Source organism: Microtus pennsylvanicus, chromosome 9 (assembly GCF_037038515.1).
Source record: "Microtus pennsylvanicus isolate mMicPen1 chromosome 9, mMicPen1.hap1, whole genome shotgun sequence".
NCBI lineage: Eukaryota > Metazoa > Chordata > Mammalia > Rodentia > Cricetidae > Microtus > Microtus pennsylvanicus.
Genome location: NC_134587.1, coordinates 6,566,402 through 6,582,766, shown reverse-complemented (window position 1 = coordinate 6,582,766; position 16,365 = coordinate 6,566,402). Strand labels below are relative to the sequence as shown.

Below are 16,365 nucleotides of genomic sequence, written 5' to 3'. Positions count from 1 at the left end.
TAGAAACAACAGATATCCCCAAATTAATTTCTAAATATGAGTTAGGCTATTTTTTTTCTCATTGCAAGGAAAACAAAGCAAGCAGCACCCCCAAACCATGGCTAGAGCATTTGTGGGTTCTTTTATTCTCTCCACTGTTTGGCCACTGAGTTCAGCCCATTCAGCAGTGCAGGGCAGGTGCTTGTGGCTGTTACTGAACAAATGGCTGTGGCATAATAAAGTTTGGAAGCAAAATATAAAATCAGTAAAGCACATGATAAACAAAACCCCACACCAGTGACTAGAATACGGGGGAATCTTCTTATTCTTCCTTAGTTTTAAGTGGATGTTAAGCATGTGGGAAGCCGAGCGGCAGTGGCACATGCCTTTAATCCCAGCACTCGGGAGGCAGAGGCAGGCGGATCTCTGTGAGTTCGAGGTCAGCCTGGTCTAACAAGAGCTAGTTCCAGGGCGGGCTCCAAAGCTACAGAGAAACCCTGTCTCAAAAAACAAAACAAACAAAAAAGTACGTGGGAAACTGCAGAGGGTATTTTCCCAAGATTTATATTTTCTGAGAACCACTGTGTTTTCTTCTTACATCTTTGCTGTTTTCTTTAGCTTTCTTGCTCCCCTAAGACTTTTCTTTTCCTAGTTGGTTATTACTTTATTCAGACTGGTGTTTCTTTTTTTCAATCAAAATTAATAAAAGCCTGACTGACCAAAGCAGTTTTAGAGAACACAGTTTATCTACACTCTGATCAGCCTGCAGGTTGGTGAAGTAGTCGCATTACTGACCTGCCGTGGCTTAGTGTGTCTGTTAGAGGATCTACTGGGCATATTTTGAGGGTCCAAACATATGTAAATCAACTATAGGGGAAATTGTGAGGTTTCAGCCTCATATAGAAATTCCCCTGTGTGAAATAGGTTAAATTAACAAAGGGAAGGCTTCTGCTTGTGTTTTACCCACAATGGTCATCGATAAAAACTAGAACAATGGTTGTAAAGGTAGTAACATCTTTTAGGAAAGTTTTAAAATCATATTTTGAGATTTACTTCATATTCATTGAATCATAATTTTTACTGGAATGGTGAAAATTATTTTTAAAAAGCTGAATATTTTATTGAAGAAGCAAAAGTACTTCTAACCCATGAACTGTTAGGATGACAATGAGAATATTCATAAGGTAGTAATAAACAGGTAACAAGTGGCCTAAAACATGTTGTGATCATTCCAATAAATGGAGTTTAGATTGTATAATCATGGAAGTGTTAGCATTAAAACTAAACAGACTGGCTTCTTAAAAATTATGCTACTGCCTTGATGACTTGTAAATCTAAAATTTAAATTCTGTTTTATAAATCCAGTAAAGTTTGAAACGGCCTCGGAAGATACAATGCCAAGTAAAAGCCTTGTCTTCACACTTGGTGAGAGACTTGTTTGGCAATCCATCATGAGTTTGAAATATCTCTGAAGCACTGGGTTCTGTTTCATTCTTTATTCATGCTATCATTCAGAAAATCAAAATAAACATTTTTTAGGTTTTCCTTTCTTAAAATTTTCCAAATACCTGTATAGCTATTTAGACGTTTCCTGTAAAGCTTTCGTAGCTGTATGTAGGATATTCATCCACTCTCTCTTCATTGTAGGAGCAAACCCTTGCCTCTAACGGTATGGAAGAAATCATCTGCCGTCAAACAAAATGCAGTCAGGACTAGAATTTCTTCCGTGTATCTCCCTCTCTGTAGGCTCTGATGCAGCGTGTCACTAAGGAGACCTACAGCACCCTAGCTCTGTGCTCAGTAACCTGTGCAGTAGCGGCCGATGGTGCTGGGTGGGGTTTAGCACTTTCACACTGTGTGGGGGACAATCCAAAACGCATTCTTTAGCATCTCTTAAGGACAGCTGACTAACACCAAAGGAATCCCTGTGAGCTCGAGTGGGAACCAAACAAATGCTTAATGGAAAGCACCTGTCCCTTCCCGTTAGTGAACCTGAGATGCCCTCTCTCAGGCTTTAGCTTGGATGGGGAGTTCTAGCTGGGGAGCTTGGAGCTGGGACTGGGTAGAAGGCAGGGGTTGGTGCTTATGGAAGGAACAGCCCTGGCCAGAGTAGTAAGTCAAGGCAAGGAAAGGTAGGGGTGGGTGTGGGAGGGGTGGGAGTGGGGGTGAGAGGGTTCGTGATCATAAGAGAAATGCAGCTGACCAGAAGCAAGGCTTTCCCAAGCATTTCCTATGGGCGGAGACGTCTAAAACAAGCCTTAAAATCAAGGTGGGCACGGTCAAGGGAAGTGAAGATGACAAGTGGTGGGAAGTGGAAATGACCAAGAAACAAGGGAGGGGTCAAGAACGAAGAGTGGAACTGGAGAGATGGCTCTATAGTTAAGAGCACTGGCTGCTCCTCCAGGGGACCTGGCCTTGATTCCCAGCACCCACGTGGCCCCTTATAAGATGTCTGGGACTCCAGTTCCACAGTATACAACACCCTCTTCTGGCCTCCATGAGGTACCAGGCAGACATGTGGTACACAGACACACAAACACGCAGACACACAGACAGGCAAAACACCCATGCACAAAATAATAATAATAATAATAATAAATGAATATAGGATGAAACAGGGAATTAATCTATGCTAACTAAATGAATTTTCACAGCCGATATAAATATATTCTAATGTATCCAATTAAAAGTTATTCCGATTGTCTCAGAATCATCCAGAATGTGGAAGCAGCAGAGACAAGGTGACAGAACGGATACAGAACAGTCCCTGTCGCCCAGGCTTGGCTGATAAACAAAGGAATGGGATGGAGATTGTGAGTCGGCAGCTCCGAGTGAGACCATGAGACAAGAACATGGAATCTGAGAGCATAGGAAACCAAGGAAATCAGGCCAGGACCTGAGGAATCACCGGCCGGATTCTACAGCAGCAATAGGAGGTTGTAGGACTCAGGACTCCAGCCCACTGTTACCATCTGATTAGGCTTCATTAAAAGAAGAACTAGACAAAGCCAGACGTTGAGGGAATTTCCATTTTAGGATTGACTAATAAAGAATCAGGAGACAAGAAGGAAAACCAGGACTCAAAACAAAAGCAATCTAATCTTCTTTGAGGCATTTACACAGAGTGAGCCGAGGGCACCATAACAGCAAGAGCAGGTGCCTCCAACCTAGCGATTACAGACCGCAGCCTTCTGTTTCTGTGGAACTTAGCTCCTTCTAAAACAGATATATTGCTTTAAAATGCAAATTTCCCTTGGAAATTAAAAGGATATGGCTTGCTGAGCTTGAAACTAGCCCTAAGTAAGAGACAAGAATTGGGTTACCAATTTAAAAAACAAAAACAGCCTTTTATGGATTTTCCCAAGGCTCACTGGCAAACTCAATACTATTTATACAGATTTGTGACTGTTAGTGATGGAATTGTTTCTAATTTATGTTCTGTGAAAAATGACATCTGCTTATAATTGGGAAGTTCATTTAAAAATCAGGCAAGTAAAACAAATTATTCACCAAAATGAAGACAGAGGAATTGAGATATGCGGATACAGGTGTCCTACTGTTGAGAGAGCACGGTTAGTTTTTGCCTTGAGACGTTTCATGTTTGATTTACAATCTATACAAAGTAGTACAAAAGCAGCAGATTCACAGATTTTTCCTTACAGTCATCAGATAGGATGTGGACTGACTTAAGGAAGGAGGATGCTTTATTTTAACTTTATAAATTTTGTACCTGTCTTCAGGGAAGGAAGTCAGGGAAGTTGAAAGACCGAACAGCACAGTTCTGAGTTTCTCTGTGTAAATTAACAGATGCAGGAATGAGAAGAAAACACTCCAATGCTTATGAAATACTAAGAAAATATTTGGATAACCTGAAAACTGGTTATTTGAACTCTGTATTGCCCCACACCTCCTGAAGCATCAAAGAAATATACAAGTAGTTCCTTTATACTAAATAGTCCAGTTCAGTGGTAGTTACAGAGAGTAGTAATCATATGCTTTCACTCAAAAAATATATTCCGATCATGCTTCTCCCTCCTCCAACTCCTTCCAGGTCATCCCCACTCCTCATCCACATATTTTTTAAAGAAACAATCAGAAATCTCACATACTTACCTTTTGATTTTCAATCACCTGTTTAATGGGTCCAAAATGGGGAAGAGGACAAGAAGCCAAAGGAAATCAAGTCCTACACATGGGCAATCTTGTCCATACTAGAGATCTATTTAGATTTATATTGTCATGGCTGGGGAGATGGCTTGGTAGTTAGGAGGACTTGTTGCTCTTGCGGAGGGCTGAATTTAGTCCCCACCACCCACACAGTGGCTCATGGCTATCTGTAACTCCAACTCTGAGGGATGTGATGCCACCTTCTGATATTTGCAGGCATCAACTACACAAGGGGTACATATACACATCCAGGCAAACATTCATACTCATATCTATCAACCTAAGATGGATGGATAGATAGATGGATGGGTGGATGGGTGAGTGGATGGATGGATAGATGGGTGGGTGCGTGGATGGATGAGAAGAGAGAGAGAGAGAGAGAGAGAGAGAGAGAGAGAGAGAGAGAGAGAGATTAATTTACACCTAGGTTTTAACCATGACTACAACTTAAAATGTCTTTGGGACTCTACAGCTTACATTGTCTTTGATTCCACTCTTTGTTTGCTTGATTGTATTTGCTTTGTTATTGTTTTGTTTTTCTTTATATCTTTAACCTCCAATGTATGGTTCAAAGGCCAACATCACAGCATTACATAGGAGCTTGCTACACATGAAAGCACTGTTGGGACCACATCCTAAGCCTGATACATCAAATTCTACTGTAGCTGGAAAATCTCTGGTCTACAGTACTCTGAAAAAACAATCTCTCTCTCTCCTCCCCCCCCTCTCTCTCTGTGGAGACAGATGTCTTAGTTATGATTTCTATTGCTGTGAAGAGACATCATGACTACAGAAACCCTTATAAAGAAAACATTTAACTGGGGTAGCTTGCTAACAGTTTCAGAAGTTCAGTCCCTTATTCATCATGGTGGATAGCAAGGCAGTATGCAGGTAGATGTGCTGGAGCAGTAACTGAGAGTCCTACATCTTGCAGGCAACAGGAAGTCAACTGAGCATAGGACACCTCAAGCTCACTCCCACAGTGACACACTTCCTCCAACAAGACTACACCCACTCCAACAAAACCACACCTCCTAATAGTGTCACTCCCTGTGAGATTTTGGGGCCAATTACATTCAAACTACCATGACAGATGAGTAAGAAACAAATAACAAAGACTGTAAAAGAGGTTTGTGTATGACATAATCATACATGTAGAAAATCCAGTCGGGTACCTACAGCCTCTCGGAGCTAATCCACTACCACCCCCACATCTTCTTTGTTTCTATAGACTAACAACGACCAATCTGAACAGGAAATTAGAAGACAGTTTGATTTATTGTAGTATAAGGATTAATAAAATAGGAAGAAATTTAATGAAAAGGGTACAAGATTAGGGCACTGAACATTATCACTGCTGAAAATGGGGGAGAAATCCAGGAAAAGCCTAAATAAATGGAAAGACATTCTACGAATATGAACCAGAAAATTAAATAGTGTTAAGATGGCAACACTAGAGGCTGGAGAGATGACCCGGTGGTTAAGAGCTGTTCTTCCAGAGGATTGGGGTTTGGTTCCCAGCACCCACATGGTGGTAAACAATGATCTGTAACTCCAGTTCCAGGGGAGTCGATACCCTCTCTTGGTTCTGTGGACACTGCATCCACGGTACATAGATATCCATGCAGGTAAACACTCACACACATAACATAAAATTTTTAAAATGAAAGAAATTAGGAGAGTAATAGTCCTCCAAATATCTAGAGATACAAAGTAAAAATACTTGCCAGGATCTTCAGGACCCTATCTGAAGAAATGGAAGGCCAATCCTAATGTTCACGTAAAATTGTAGGACAATCTAAACACCCAAAATGGCCAGGGCTTGTGATGGCTTGAAATAGGAACAAAGTAAGAGACTTTACACTTCCAAATTTCAATTTTTTCTTTCAAATTAAAATAGTGTGGTACGTCAGCATATAGTGGCTGTATAGCTGGTAATCACTCACACAAATTATTCAAATAAACCTGCAGGAAGTTCTACTGTGCTTCCTTTTCCCATACTAGAAAGCTTCGCCGTTGCCTTTTTCCTTTAAATAGTGTTTCTGTGGGACCACAGCACTGGCGCTTTTCACAAGATATTCTAATAATATTATTTGTAGGAACCCAGGGCCAAGATCACAAACCTAGTTTATGAAGTCAACCACAAGTGGAAAATATTTTCAATGGCTTGGAAAATCAGATTAGATGACTCATGGAAGACGGGTTGGGTCCTGAAGCTGGTGGATGCGAACACTACTGGACCCAAATACAGGAGGTAACGTTTTTACACATCCCTCTCAGTTTGCTCCTCAGAACTGTAGAGACCACTGCTAATAAAGGCCTTCATAACGACTGTACTCTCATCCGAAAAAGCCAGGGCGAGCATGGGTGTGCATGACTAACACTTCTAAGTCCCTTGTAAATTTCAGCACGCATACAAGTTTTCATAGGGGAGTTGTAAAACAGACTCCGGCTCTAGGTTTGATGGGGAAGCTGAGGGGGACGCTTGCATCGCATGGCTGTAAATCTCCCTGGAAGATGAAGATTAAGAACCTCCATCTCTAACGAGACTATCACCCACCTCTAAAGTCACCAAGGTTACCGGAAGCGTTTTCTTCAGCCTCATTTCTCTTGTGTTCTCAGGTAGAGTTTGCAATGCACTCTCAACTGAAGAGAAGGCTCTTCTGTTCAAGAGCATCTCACTGCTCACTGGCTCTCAACTGCAGAGAAGGCCCTCCTGTTCAAGGGCATGTCACTGCTCATTGGCTCCTGTTCAAGGGCATCTCACTGCTCATTGGCTCCTGTTCAAGGGCATCTCACTGCTCATTGGCTCAGGATAACAAGTTGATTTCTGATGCCATCTAAGGATGACTTAAAACAATCCGTGTTCGCTATTCCCTTCTCAGTTATATATGTGATAGGAAAATCATTTCCATATTAAATAAAAATGGCATAGCTAAAACAATGACTCATGCTCCAAGGTTCTATTTAAACACCTTCAACTATTTCAGCACACTCTGGAACCTCATTGAAAGCTGTAAAAGCTACTCCACTTCTCAATTTAAATGTACTCCAGCAGGAAACAATGGAGCTATTTCTGCGGCTTACTTAGAAGAAACTGACAAGACTGCCAACCACAGTCCGTGCCATCCAGCTCCCTGCTGGCCAGCCTCACTGCGGGAAGCACCGATGCCTGCCTTCCCTGTGAACCTGATTACTTCCGTGAGGTTCAGAAATGACCCCCACTCGATGCCTTATTTCCAATCAATTCTCTCTGAAAATGACACCCCCCGTCCCCTCTCATGGCTGCACACAAACATGAGTCCAGAAGGCAATGTGCTGCTTCCTATTTGGGACAAGTAAAAAATTGAATCGTTTCTCAAAGAATAAGATTATTGAAAACCCACATATGAAAACTGTCTGACTTAGGGATTTTATGACTGTGAAGAGACCATGGCAGCTCTTAGAAAGCAAAGCATTTAATTGGGGCTGGCTTAACAGCTCAGAGGTTTAGTCCATTATCATCATGGTGGCAAGCAAGGCAGCGTGCAGGCAGACATGCTGCTGGAGGAGCTCAGAGTTCTTACACCTTGATCCCACAGGAAGAGGCCTGAGACACGGAGCATATCTTGAGCATGGGAGACCTCAAAGCCCACCCCCATGGTAATATATTTGAACAAGGCCACACCTACTCCAGTAAGGCCACACCTCCTCACAGTGCCACTCCTACAGACTTATGAGGGCAAATAACATTCAAACCGCCATAAGAAACCATCTGACAGTTTGCCTGATGGATGGAAACATTTGGGGACTACTACTTACAGGTAAGTGCTTACACACATATATTCCCCAGGAATTCCTAAGTTTCTTTTTTAGAGGTGCCCATGAAAATGTGGTACAGAGGAGTAAAGTGTGTCCAATGTTCTGAGTGAGGATACAGCAAGAACCTAGTGTATCCAATATTCTGAGTGATTATACAGCTGGAACTTAGTGTATCCAATGTTCTGAGTGATACAGCAAGAACTTAGGGTATCCAGTATTCTGAGTGATGATACAGCTGGAACTTAGTGTATCCAATGTTCTGACTGATACAGCAGGAACTTAGTGTATCCAATATTTTGGGCGGTGAGACATCAGAAACTTAAAACTGCTTTTGTTGTAGTTTGGTTTTAGTGTTTCATATAGCATGATAGTCATGACAGTATTTATGATTTGTGTGTGTGTGTGCGTGCACACACACAAGAACAAGAAGGATAAGAAAAGAAGAGGAGGAAGAGGAAGAAAAAGAAAAAGAAGTCTTAATGTTATTCTAGAAGTCAGTGGGCAGTGGTACCTAATTCTCTACTGATTAGTTCCATGAAATCAGTAGATTATTCAAAGCAAATAGTTCTTTCTCTTGATACCCAGTATAAATGGCTGATTCAACCATATTTGAAGAGAAGTTCTATTGGCATTTCCCACTTACTCAACTGTGTCTTACCTTAGCTCTGACTTCCAGGTCCTCGTGCTTACAGATTAGCTCCTTGTTTTCAGAAAGTGACGAGCCTAGACTCTGTTCCTGCAGATCTCTTATTGTTTTCTGGAACCAACAAGTGACCTGGAGAGGTGAGAAGAAAGCATCAGTGCTTACATGATCGGGATAAATGATTAAAACTCAGAGATAATTCCAAAATACTTCAAAACCAAGTATTTCAGTTTCTTTCTACAGAGACGAATGTATACATATGAAGTTAATATCATCTAGGTTTTTAATGTTCTCTTTACTTCAGCCTACAAATGCTGAAGAGAAAAAGAGACAAAACAATCCCAGAAAAGCACAGGGATCACTTAGCAGCTCCATGGATTATGGAGCAAGGGAAATGATCAGAATGATCTCCAAAGCAGCAGCCAGGCATTCCCATGCGGTCCAGAAATCTTGCTTTGTTTTCAAAGATAACTTTCTTTCTATATATAAACGTGAATCTGAATATAGTTACATAAAACCCAGTTAAAAATACTGAACAGCATATGTGGAATTATTTTTCCTACCATAAAAAAAGAAAATGCAAAGGTATTTGGTTTGCTGTCACTGGTAGAAATCTGCCTTGAGAAACCAAATGGGAACGGTGTTAAATTTCCACTGACTTTATAAGAGCACAGTTCAGTTTCATGTGTAGCTGATTCACGACACATGCCATACAACGTCTAAACAACAAATATTACAGAACTTGAAGAAAGCAATGTGAATTTTTTCTTCCTTTAATTTTTTTCTGTTAATTAACTTTGGGGTACTGTTGATGCTGAACCCAGGGTTCCCACAAACCGAACAAACATTCTACCACTAAGTCCCTGAGGCGCTCGTTTCCAGAGATGCCAGTTTTTAAGAGACACCATAACTTGAGTTGAGACTTCTGACTTACAGCTCCTGAACACATATAAAGGCCCTGTATCCATGAAACGGATTGCAGCTAGATTTGTAGTATCTGCTTCTGTATAGTATTATTCCCTGAATATTCCCATAATGACTAGTGTTTAAGAGACCGTACTATAAATTAGATATTTTGCTAGTTGGGTTGAGAGAGCATCATCTTTGTTTGTCCCAATAAGTCCATAACTGGAACAATATAATCAAATGTAATCAATAACAAGAGCAATACAGTCAAATATAAACAAATGTAGAGGAAAAAGTAAATGGGTTTAGAGAGGTGTAGCAGTTTATCCGGAGACAGGGGAGAGACCTGTGCCAAGCGGACACAAGTCCAAAACTGATGCTCTTAATGCTGTGCCCATCACCATGGCTCGTGCAACCTACAGCCTTTCACCCTTGCTGTCTGGAAACACTGTTGCCAAACCTCCAGAACGAAAAATGGCAGCCTGTTCAATGGTGGTACAGCCATAATTCACACTGTGTCTCTCTGCAGCCTGCTATCTCTGCAGCCATGGGCTTTCCCCCAGCTCCTGCAACAGGAAGGAAGCCATGAAGCAGGAGGCTGAGGAAAAGGCTGTTAGCTCTGACATTCTGAACTGAAAATGTCCCTCACACTGCAGATGGCAGGGGTAGAGGCTCACCTGAACTCAGGTTCCCAGGACCACCAGTGAGCAGATGTGGCAAAGCTGATCTCAAGAGAAGGTTTGGACCAACTTAGCGTTTTCCCTGGGAAGACTAGACAATAAGTTATGGGGCAATGGAGATTCTGCAGCTGGTCAAATTTTAGCCCTTTATCAGTGCAAACAAAACACTTGATCCTGTAGCTACTTTTATGTGAAATACACCTTCTTCATAAATCGATAAATTATGTTATATATATATTTCACGTGATCTGTATATTTAAAATAAAAAACTGTAAATATATTTATATTGTAAGATACATATGAATATGTTTACAATTCCTTAAAGCCATTTTTTTTTCTGCTATCCAATTAGAATCTGATGAAGCACAGTGTCACTTGTAGAGGTCACTTAATTAAGAGCAATAAAATTTATTTTACTTTTTTATAAAATAATTTCTTATGACAGGACCAGTGACACGCGGGGTGATCTGAGGATTGTCCCCAAAGAGTTCATGACTATCACTAACTCTCAGGAATTATTGAGTTGTGAAGTGATGGGAGAGAGTCTTTTCTATTCCTAGCTAATGTCAGGGTGGAGGCAGACATCTCAAGCATGTGTTATCATGGGGCCACTAAGATGGAAGATGAGTGAATGGGTGGAAACAGGTGTTTGCTAATCTCCCTGAAACAGGTGAGAAGCTGACGCCTCAGATGGTCCCATTTAATCTGTGAGTCAAGAGCTAGCCATCCCACACATGCCAGGGATGATGACATCTGGGAGGGAGTAGGCTGTGGGGGTTTTTGGTTTTGCTTTTTGCTTTGTTTTGTCTTTTTTTTTTTTTGACAAGGGATCTTACCATATAGTTCTAGTTGGCCCGGAACTTGATATGTAGACCAGGTGAACTTCCAACTCACAGATCTCTGCCTGCCTCTTCTCCCAAGTACTGGGATTAAGGGTATGCAACCACTTATTTTAACTTTTAGATGGCACTGACTGGCTTCCTCCTGTAGATTTGCCTGACGCTATTTCAGCCCTCAAAAGTTATGGTCCCTACTGAGCAATGCCTCGTAGGTAGAAAACTTTGGTGATAATCAGTATCTTTCTTTTATACATTGATGGAGGTGGGTCTTGTATCTTATCTGTTGCTTTCATTGATTAACTAATAAAGAAAACTGTTTGGCCCTAATAGGACAGAATATTAGGTAGGCAGAGTAGACAGAACAGAATTCTGGGAGAAAGAAGCCGAGTCAGGGAGTCGCCATGATTCTCTCACTCCAGACAGATGCAGGTTAAGATCTTTCCTGGTAAGCCACCTCGTGGTGCTACACAGAATATTAGAAATGGGTTAGATCAATATGTAAGAGCTAGCCAATAAGAGGCTGGAACTAAAGGGCCAAGCAGTGTTTAAAAGAATCCTGTTTCTGTGTAATTATTTTGGGTAAAGCTAGCCGGGTGGCGGGAACACAGCCCGCTGCTCCTTTTACAATACATGTGGCCCTCTAGATCTACGCATTTTTTTCCTGACCAGATGCATTTCAGGAAGAAACAGAAACAAGTTGGTATGAATATTTGGAGTAGCTCATCGTTAGCGTGTTACAATTCATTATGAGGCATTCAGACACCAGAGCAGCCTTCTAGATCAGGTTTGCCACCTGTGCTGTGGGGTACACACAAATGGGCTAAAATAAGATGCCCTAATATTCTGATACTTTGTCATTTGTTACATCCCACAAGCCATTACTGCAGACAGCTGCGCGGCTATTCCAAGGGTTCTTTTTATAAGCTTTTCAATTCCACCAGTTGCTGTCCAGAGAGGATGAGTGAGGAGTCCAGCCAAGAGGCACTTCTGCAGAACAGTGCCACAGAAGAGGCATGAGGGAAGGAAGGAAGAATGAAACACTCAGAAACACAACGGAAACTGACTCTGAGTATCGATCAGTAGGCTACAGAAAGAAACAAAAACTTTTCCTCCCCTTCTCAGTCTCGACCATCAAGCCTGACTTAACTGATGGGCTTATGATCCGCCAGATTGGTGGTCCTGGCTTCTATGTCTTTAGAGGAGGCAGGGCTAAATCAGAGAATATATAAATGGATCTTTTGGGTGGCTGAGACAATCAGCAGAAGGTGAAGAGAGACAGAAGCAGGTGAACGCAGATACAGAAGAGAAGAGAACTGAGATGTTAATGAAAATCAAGAATTATCCAGAAAGTTAGAGTCAGAAAAATTTGGTCAAGTAGCTTTGCACTGCCCAGGAGAGCAACCTCCACTGGCACAGAAGCTGGACCATGAATAGTCTAACCTGGAAAGTACTGTGACAATTAACTCTGTATCAGAAACTGTGATCTTTGTGTACTTTAAAAAGTGCAAATATCTCTTTAGAATTTTGTGTTCACTATCTATCAAAATTATATTTGGATTTTTTGAGCTAATCTTGTTATGTGGCTTCTTAAATACTTCTTTATTTAACTTCTGTAATGGCCACTGGGATATTTAAAATCATATGCATCCATTGCATTATATTTTCTTTGGCTGGCGATGCTAGTCAAGGAGTTTGAAATATCATTAGTTGTTAAGTGTAAATTTGAAGATTGACTCAGATTTAGCTAAGGAGAATTTAAATAGCAGAGCCAGGAGTTGGGTGGAGTGAGGTGTCGATCAGTAAACTTTTAGGGACTTCCGGGTGGGGGAGAGGAGGAGGATCTAGGGAGCCTTCTGCAGAAGCTGAGCTCATTCACTAAGCATTGGAAGGTGAGGGTAGGGACAGCAGAAGCAGCAGACAGGGGCACTGGCTTAAAAAACACTCCTTTCTTTGAGTAGAGGAGGTACGGTTCATTACAGTGGGGGACTGGGTGGTGCATAAGACTGGAAGGAAGGAGCTAACCAGACTAAAAGGGAAGTTGAGGAACGTTTTAAGTGTCACTAGCCTTGAACAAGGGAGGGCTAACTTTATGAACTGAATGTTCTCCTAACCACTCCTACTGAAAGAAACAAAGGAAGAAAGTCGGAGTAGAGGGTGGCGGGCTTCCCAGAGGCAGCAGGGACTGCTCTATGCACCCTGTAATGTTACCTCAGTAATGTTACTGCCCACCCTCTTCCTTGATTGAGGCAACAAATGATGACACAGACATGAGACCAGAAGGTATTTGCCCAAGTCCATGCAGCCAGTAAAGAAGAAAGTCAGTCTGGAGCAGTTAAGACCATGGTTAGAGTCCGTGCTTTCTGACCCAGCCCAATCTCTTCCTTCTCCACTCTGGAGAAGCCTGTGTCTATGAACACTTTTAAAACAAAACTTGTAAGACAAGGCCGGAGCCACAGGGTCTGATTTGAACCTGGAGGTAGCATCAGGGGGCTCCATAGAAGCTGCAGTTAGAGAAGAGAATGGAAGCCTGAGTCCAGCTGTCAGAATGACATGAGGACAAGACAGCCCGGGCAGAGGTGACAGACTGAGCACAGACAGAATTCTATCTTGCAAATGATTCACGGCCTACGACATGGAGGACACAGCAGCAGAAAATGTTCTGTGAAAGCCAAAGGAGAAAAACGGTGAAAGGCTGTGAAGGCCGAGGCGCTGCACCAGACCACCGTGAGCCACGTTTCTCTCCTCAGCAATTTGCTCGGCAAACTGAGATGAGGTTTTAATTTTTATCTTTATTTAAAACTCTTCAAGGAGAGATGAGCTAGCAAAAAGAAATTCCAACCATCTTCGCAGAAATGCATTTTAAAAATAATAATGTCTTCAAATAACTTTGATTTTCTCTTCCTTGTACAGAACAGTTCTTGGCACAGAACCAACTACTGTTAAGACAAAAAATTTTTAAAAATTGACAAGGAATAAAAAGGCATCAATTGTTTTTATCTTCCCCAGCCCAAGGATTTTTGACAGTCTTCCTATCCAATTACCAGAAGCACCATGTCTGCAATTAGAGTTGGTGTCACAGTTCTAATGTTTACTTAGATTTTTCTTTCCTTTGCTTATAGCGGAGAAAGCAATTGTCTTTATCTTGTATTAGGAAATCTGGTCAAATGTGTTCTGAGCTTAATGAGACAATAATGAGAATAGAAAAACATGCCTGTCCCGTCAGGTGTGGTGTGCGTTAGAAGAGGTGATAGAGCCAGAGAAACACACCTGCCCTGTCAGGTGTGATGTATGCTAGAAGAGATGACAGAGCCAGAAAAACACCTGCCCCGTCAGGTGTAATGTGTGTTAGAAGAGGTGACAGAGCCAGAGAAACACACCTGCCCCGTCAGGTGTGATGTGTGTGGAAGAGGTGACAGAGCCAGAGAAACACAGCTGTCCTGTCAGGTGTGATGTGTGCTAGAAGAGGTGACAGAGCCAGAGAAACACAGCTGTCCTGTCAGGTGTAATGTGTGCTAGAAGAGGTGACAGAGCCAGAAACACACCTGCCCCATCAGGTGTAATGTGTGCTAGAAGAGGTGACAGAGCCAGAAACACACCTGCCCCGTCAGGTGTGATGTGTGTTAGAAGAGGTGACAGAGCCAGAATACTGATTCTGCCCTCAAATTGTGTTTTTGTTTTGCTTTGCTTTGTTTTTAGGTAAATCCTTTAATCCCACCTACTTGATAGAAGAAAGCAATGATGATCAGCATACATTCTACTTAGCAAACATGTCTATTACTTTCCACATTACCAGAATCTCCTACAAACATTAAGAGACTCTGCATTTCCTGCTGGCATGCCTGAGAAAGACGTCTAGACATAGCTCATGTGCCAAGATAAAATTCCACGATAAGTTTCGAACTACATATAGGTCGTTATTTATGTCTGCTATTGGAACAAGTTCCCGGATTCCAGTATCCTCAAGCTAATTATAACCCTCTCCGATTCCCCAACCCATTTTTACCTTAGAGCAGACAGCATCCAACAGCTACATGTAAAGGAGGACTTTTTTATATATTTTTTTTATTGATAAAAGGACAATAAAGAAAGAAAAAAACAAATTTCCACCTCCTCCCAGCCTCCCATTTCCCTCCCCCTCCTCCTACTCTTCTCCCCCTCCTCCCACTCTTCTCCCCCTCCTCCCACTCTTCTCCCCCTCCTCCCACCCCTCTCCCCTTCCCCCCACTCCTCTCCCCCTCCCTCTCCAGTCCAAAGAGCAGTCAGGGTTCCCTGTCCTGTGGTAAGTCCTAGGTCCTCCCCCCTCCGTCCATATCTAGGAAGGTGAACATCCAAACTGGCTAGGCTCCCACCAAGCCAGCAGATTGCGTAGGATCAAAACCACGTGCCATTGTCTTTGGCGTCTCATCAGCCCTCATTGTTCGCCATGTTCAGAGAGTCCAGTTTTATCCCATGCTTTTTCAGTCACAGTCCAGCTGGCCTTGGTGAGCTCCCAGTAGATCAGCTCCACTGTCTCAGTGGGTGGGTGCACCCTTAGTGGTCCCGACTTCTTTGCTCATGTTCTCCCTCCTTCTGCTAAAGGAGGACTTTTTAAAAAGCTTCTTAACCCCTCTTATGCTATGTCATTTAATTTAAGCTGGTCATTCATCCAAACTACAAAGTAAATAAGAGAGTGGCAACGTGTACCAGAAAACACACACAAGCAGGAGCACATGCTCACACACAAAGAAGTTTAGCGGATGCCTTGCAGGCACACATCTGTATGCATTGAAGGTACACTTCTCTAGGTCACCTCTGATGCTCTCATAAGTGCAGGTGACAGGGAATGTAGTGTTTGATGACCGTGTGCACTCTACTCAACCATAAAACCTCCCCTGTGGATGCTGTTATTCCCCCCTCCTCGTGAAGGCATGCACATACATACATACATGAAACCTGGGTAGTAAAAGTAGAGGGCCTACCCCAGTCTTAATTCTTCCAGATGTCCTTGACATTGCCTTGCATAAACAGGCCATGAATAACTTAGTTTTAATATATTTGTTTGCCTCACTTATGCCTGATTGGAACAATTGAGAAGAATTACATTCATAAATCTTCTTGCCGAGATAATTAATTATGCACAAAATACTCCAAGCTGCTTCTGATTTTCATTAATGAAGCATATTATCTGCAAGCTAAGATGCCGCTATGGCTGAAAAGAAGGGGCAGCTTGCTCGTCTGTCCGTGCAGAACACATGCACACTGGTTTACATATGAAAAATGGCAATAAAGGAAGAAAACTCTGGGAATGTGCTTGCTTCCCAGACGATCACATCCCAAACCAGACAGAAAAAATAGTTCATTTTCATCTACT

At 42.2% G+C, this 16,365-nt stretch overlaps 1 protein-coding gene across 3 annotated transcripts in view; it reads right to left on the bottom strand.

The window, feature by feature from the left end:
• Window positions 1-16,365, bottom strand: part of Ccdc141 (coiled-coil domain containing 141) — a 141,885-nt gene that overhangs the window by 82,790 nt on the left and 42,730 nt on the right. For all 3 annotated transcript variants that reach the window (XM_075984793.1, XM_075984791.1, XM_075984792.1), the window contains exon 6: window positions 8,606-8,722. In XM_075984793.1, coding sequence (XP_075840908.1) covers window positions 8,606-8,722 — 117 coding nt within the window. The remainder of the gene's footprint in view (window positions 1-8,605; window positions 8,723-16,365) is intronic.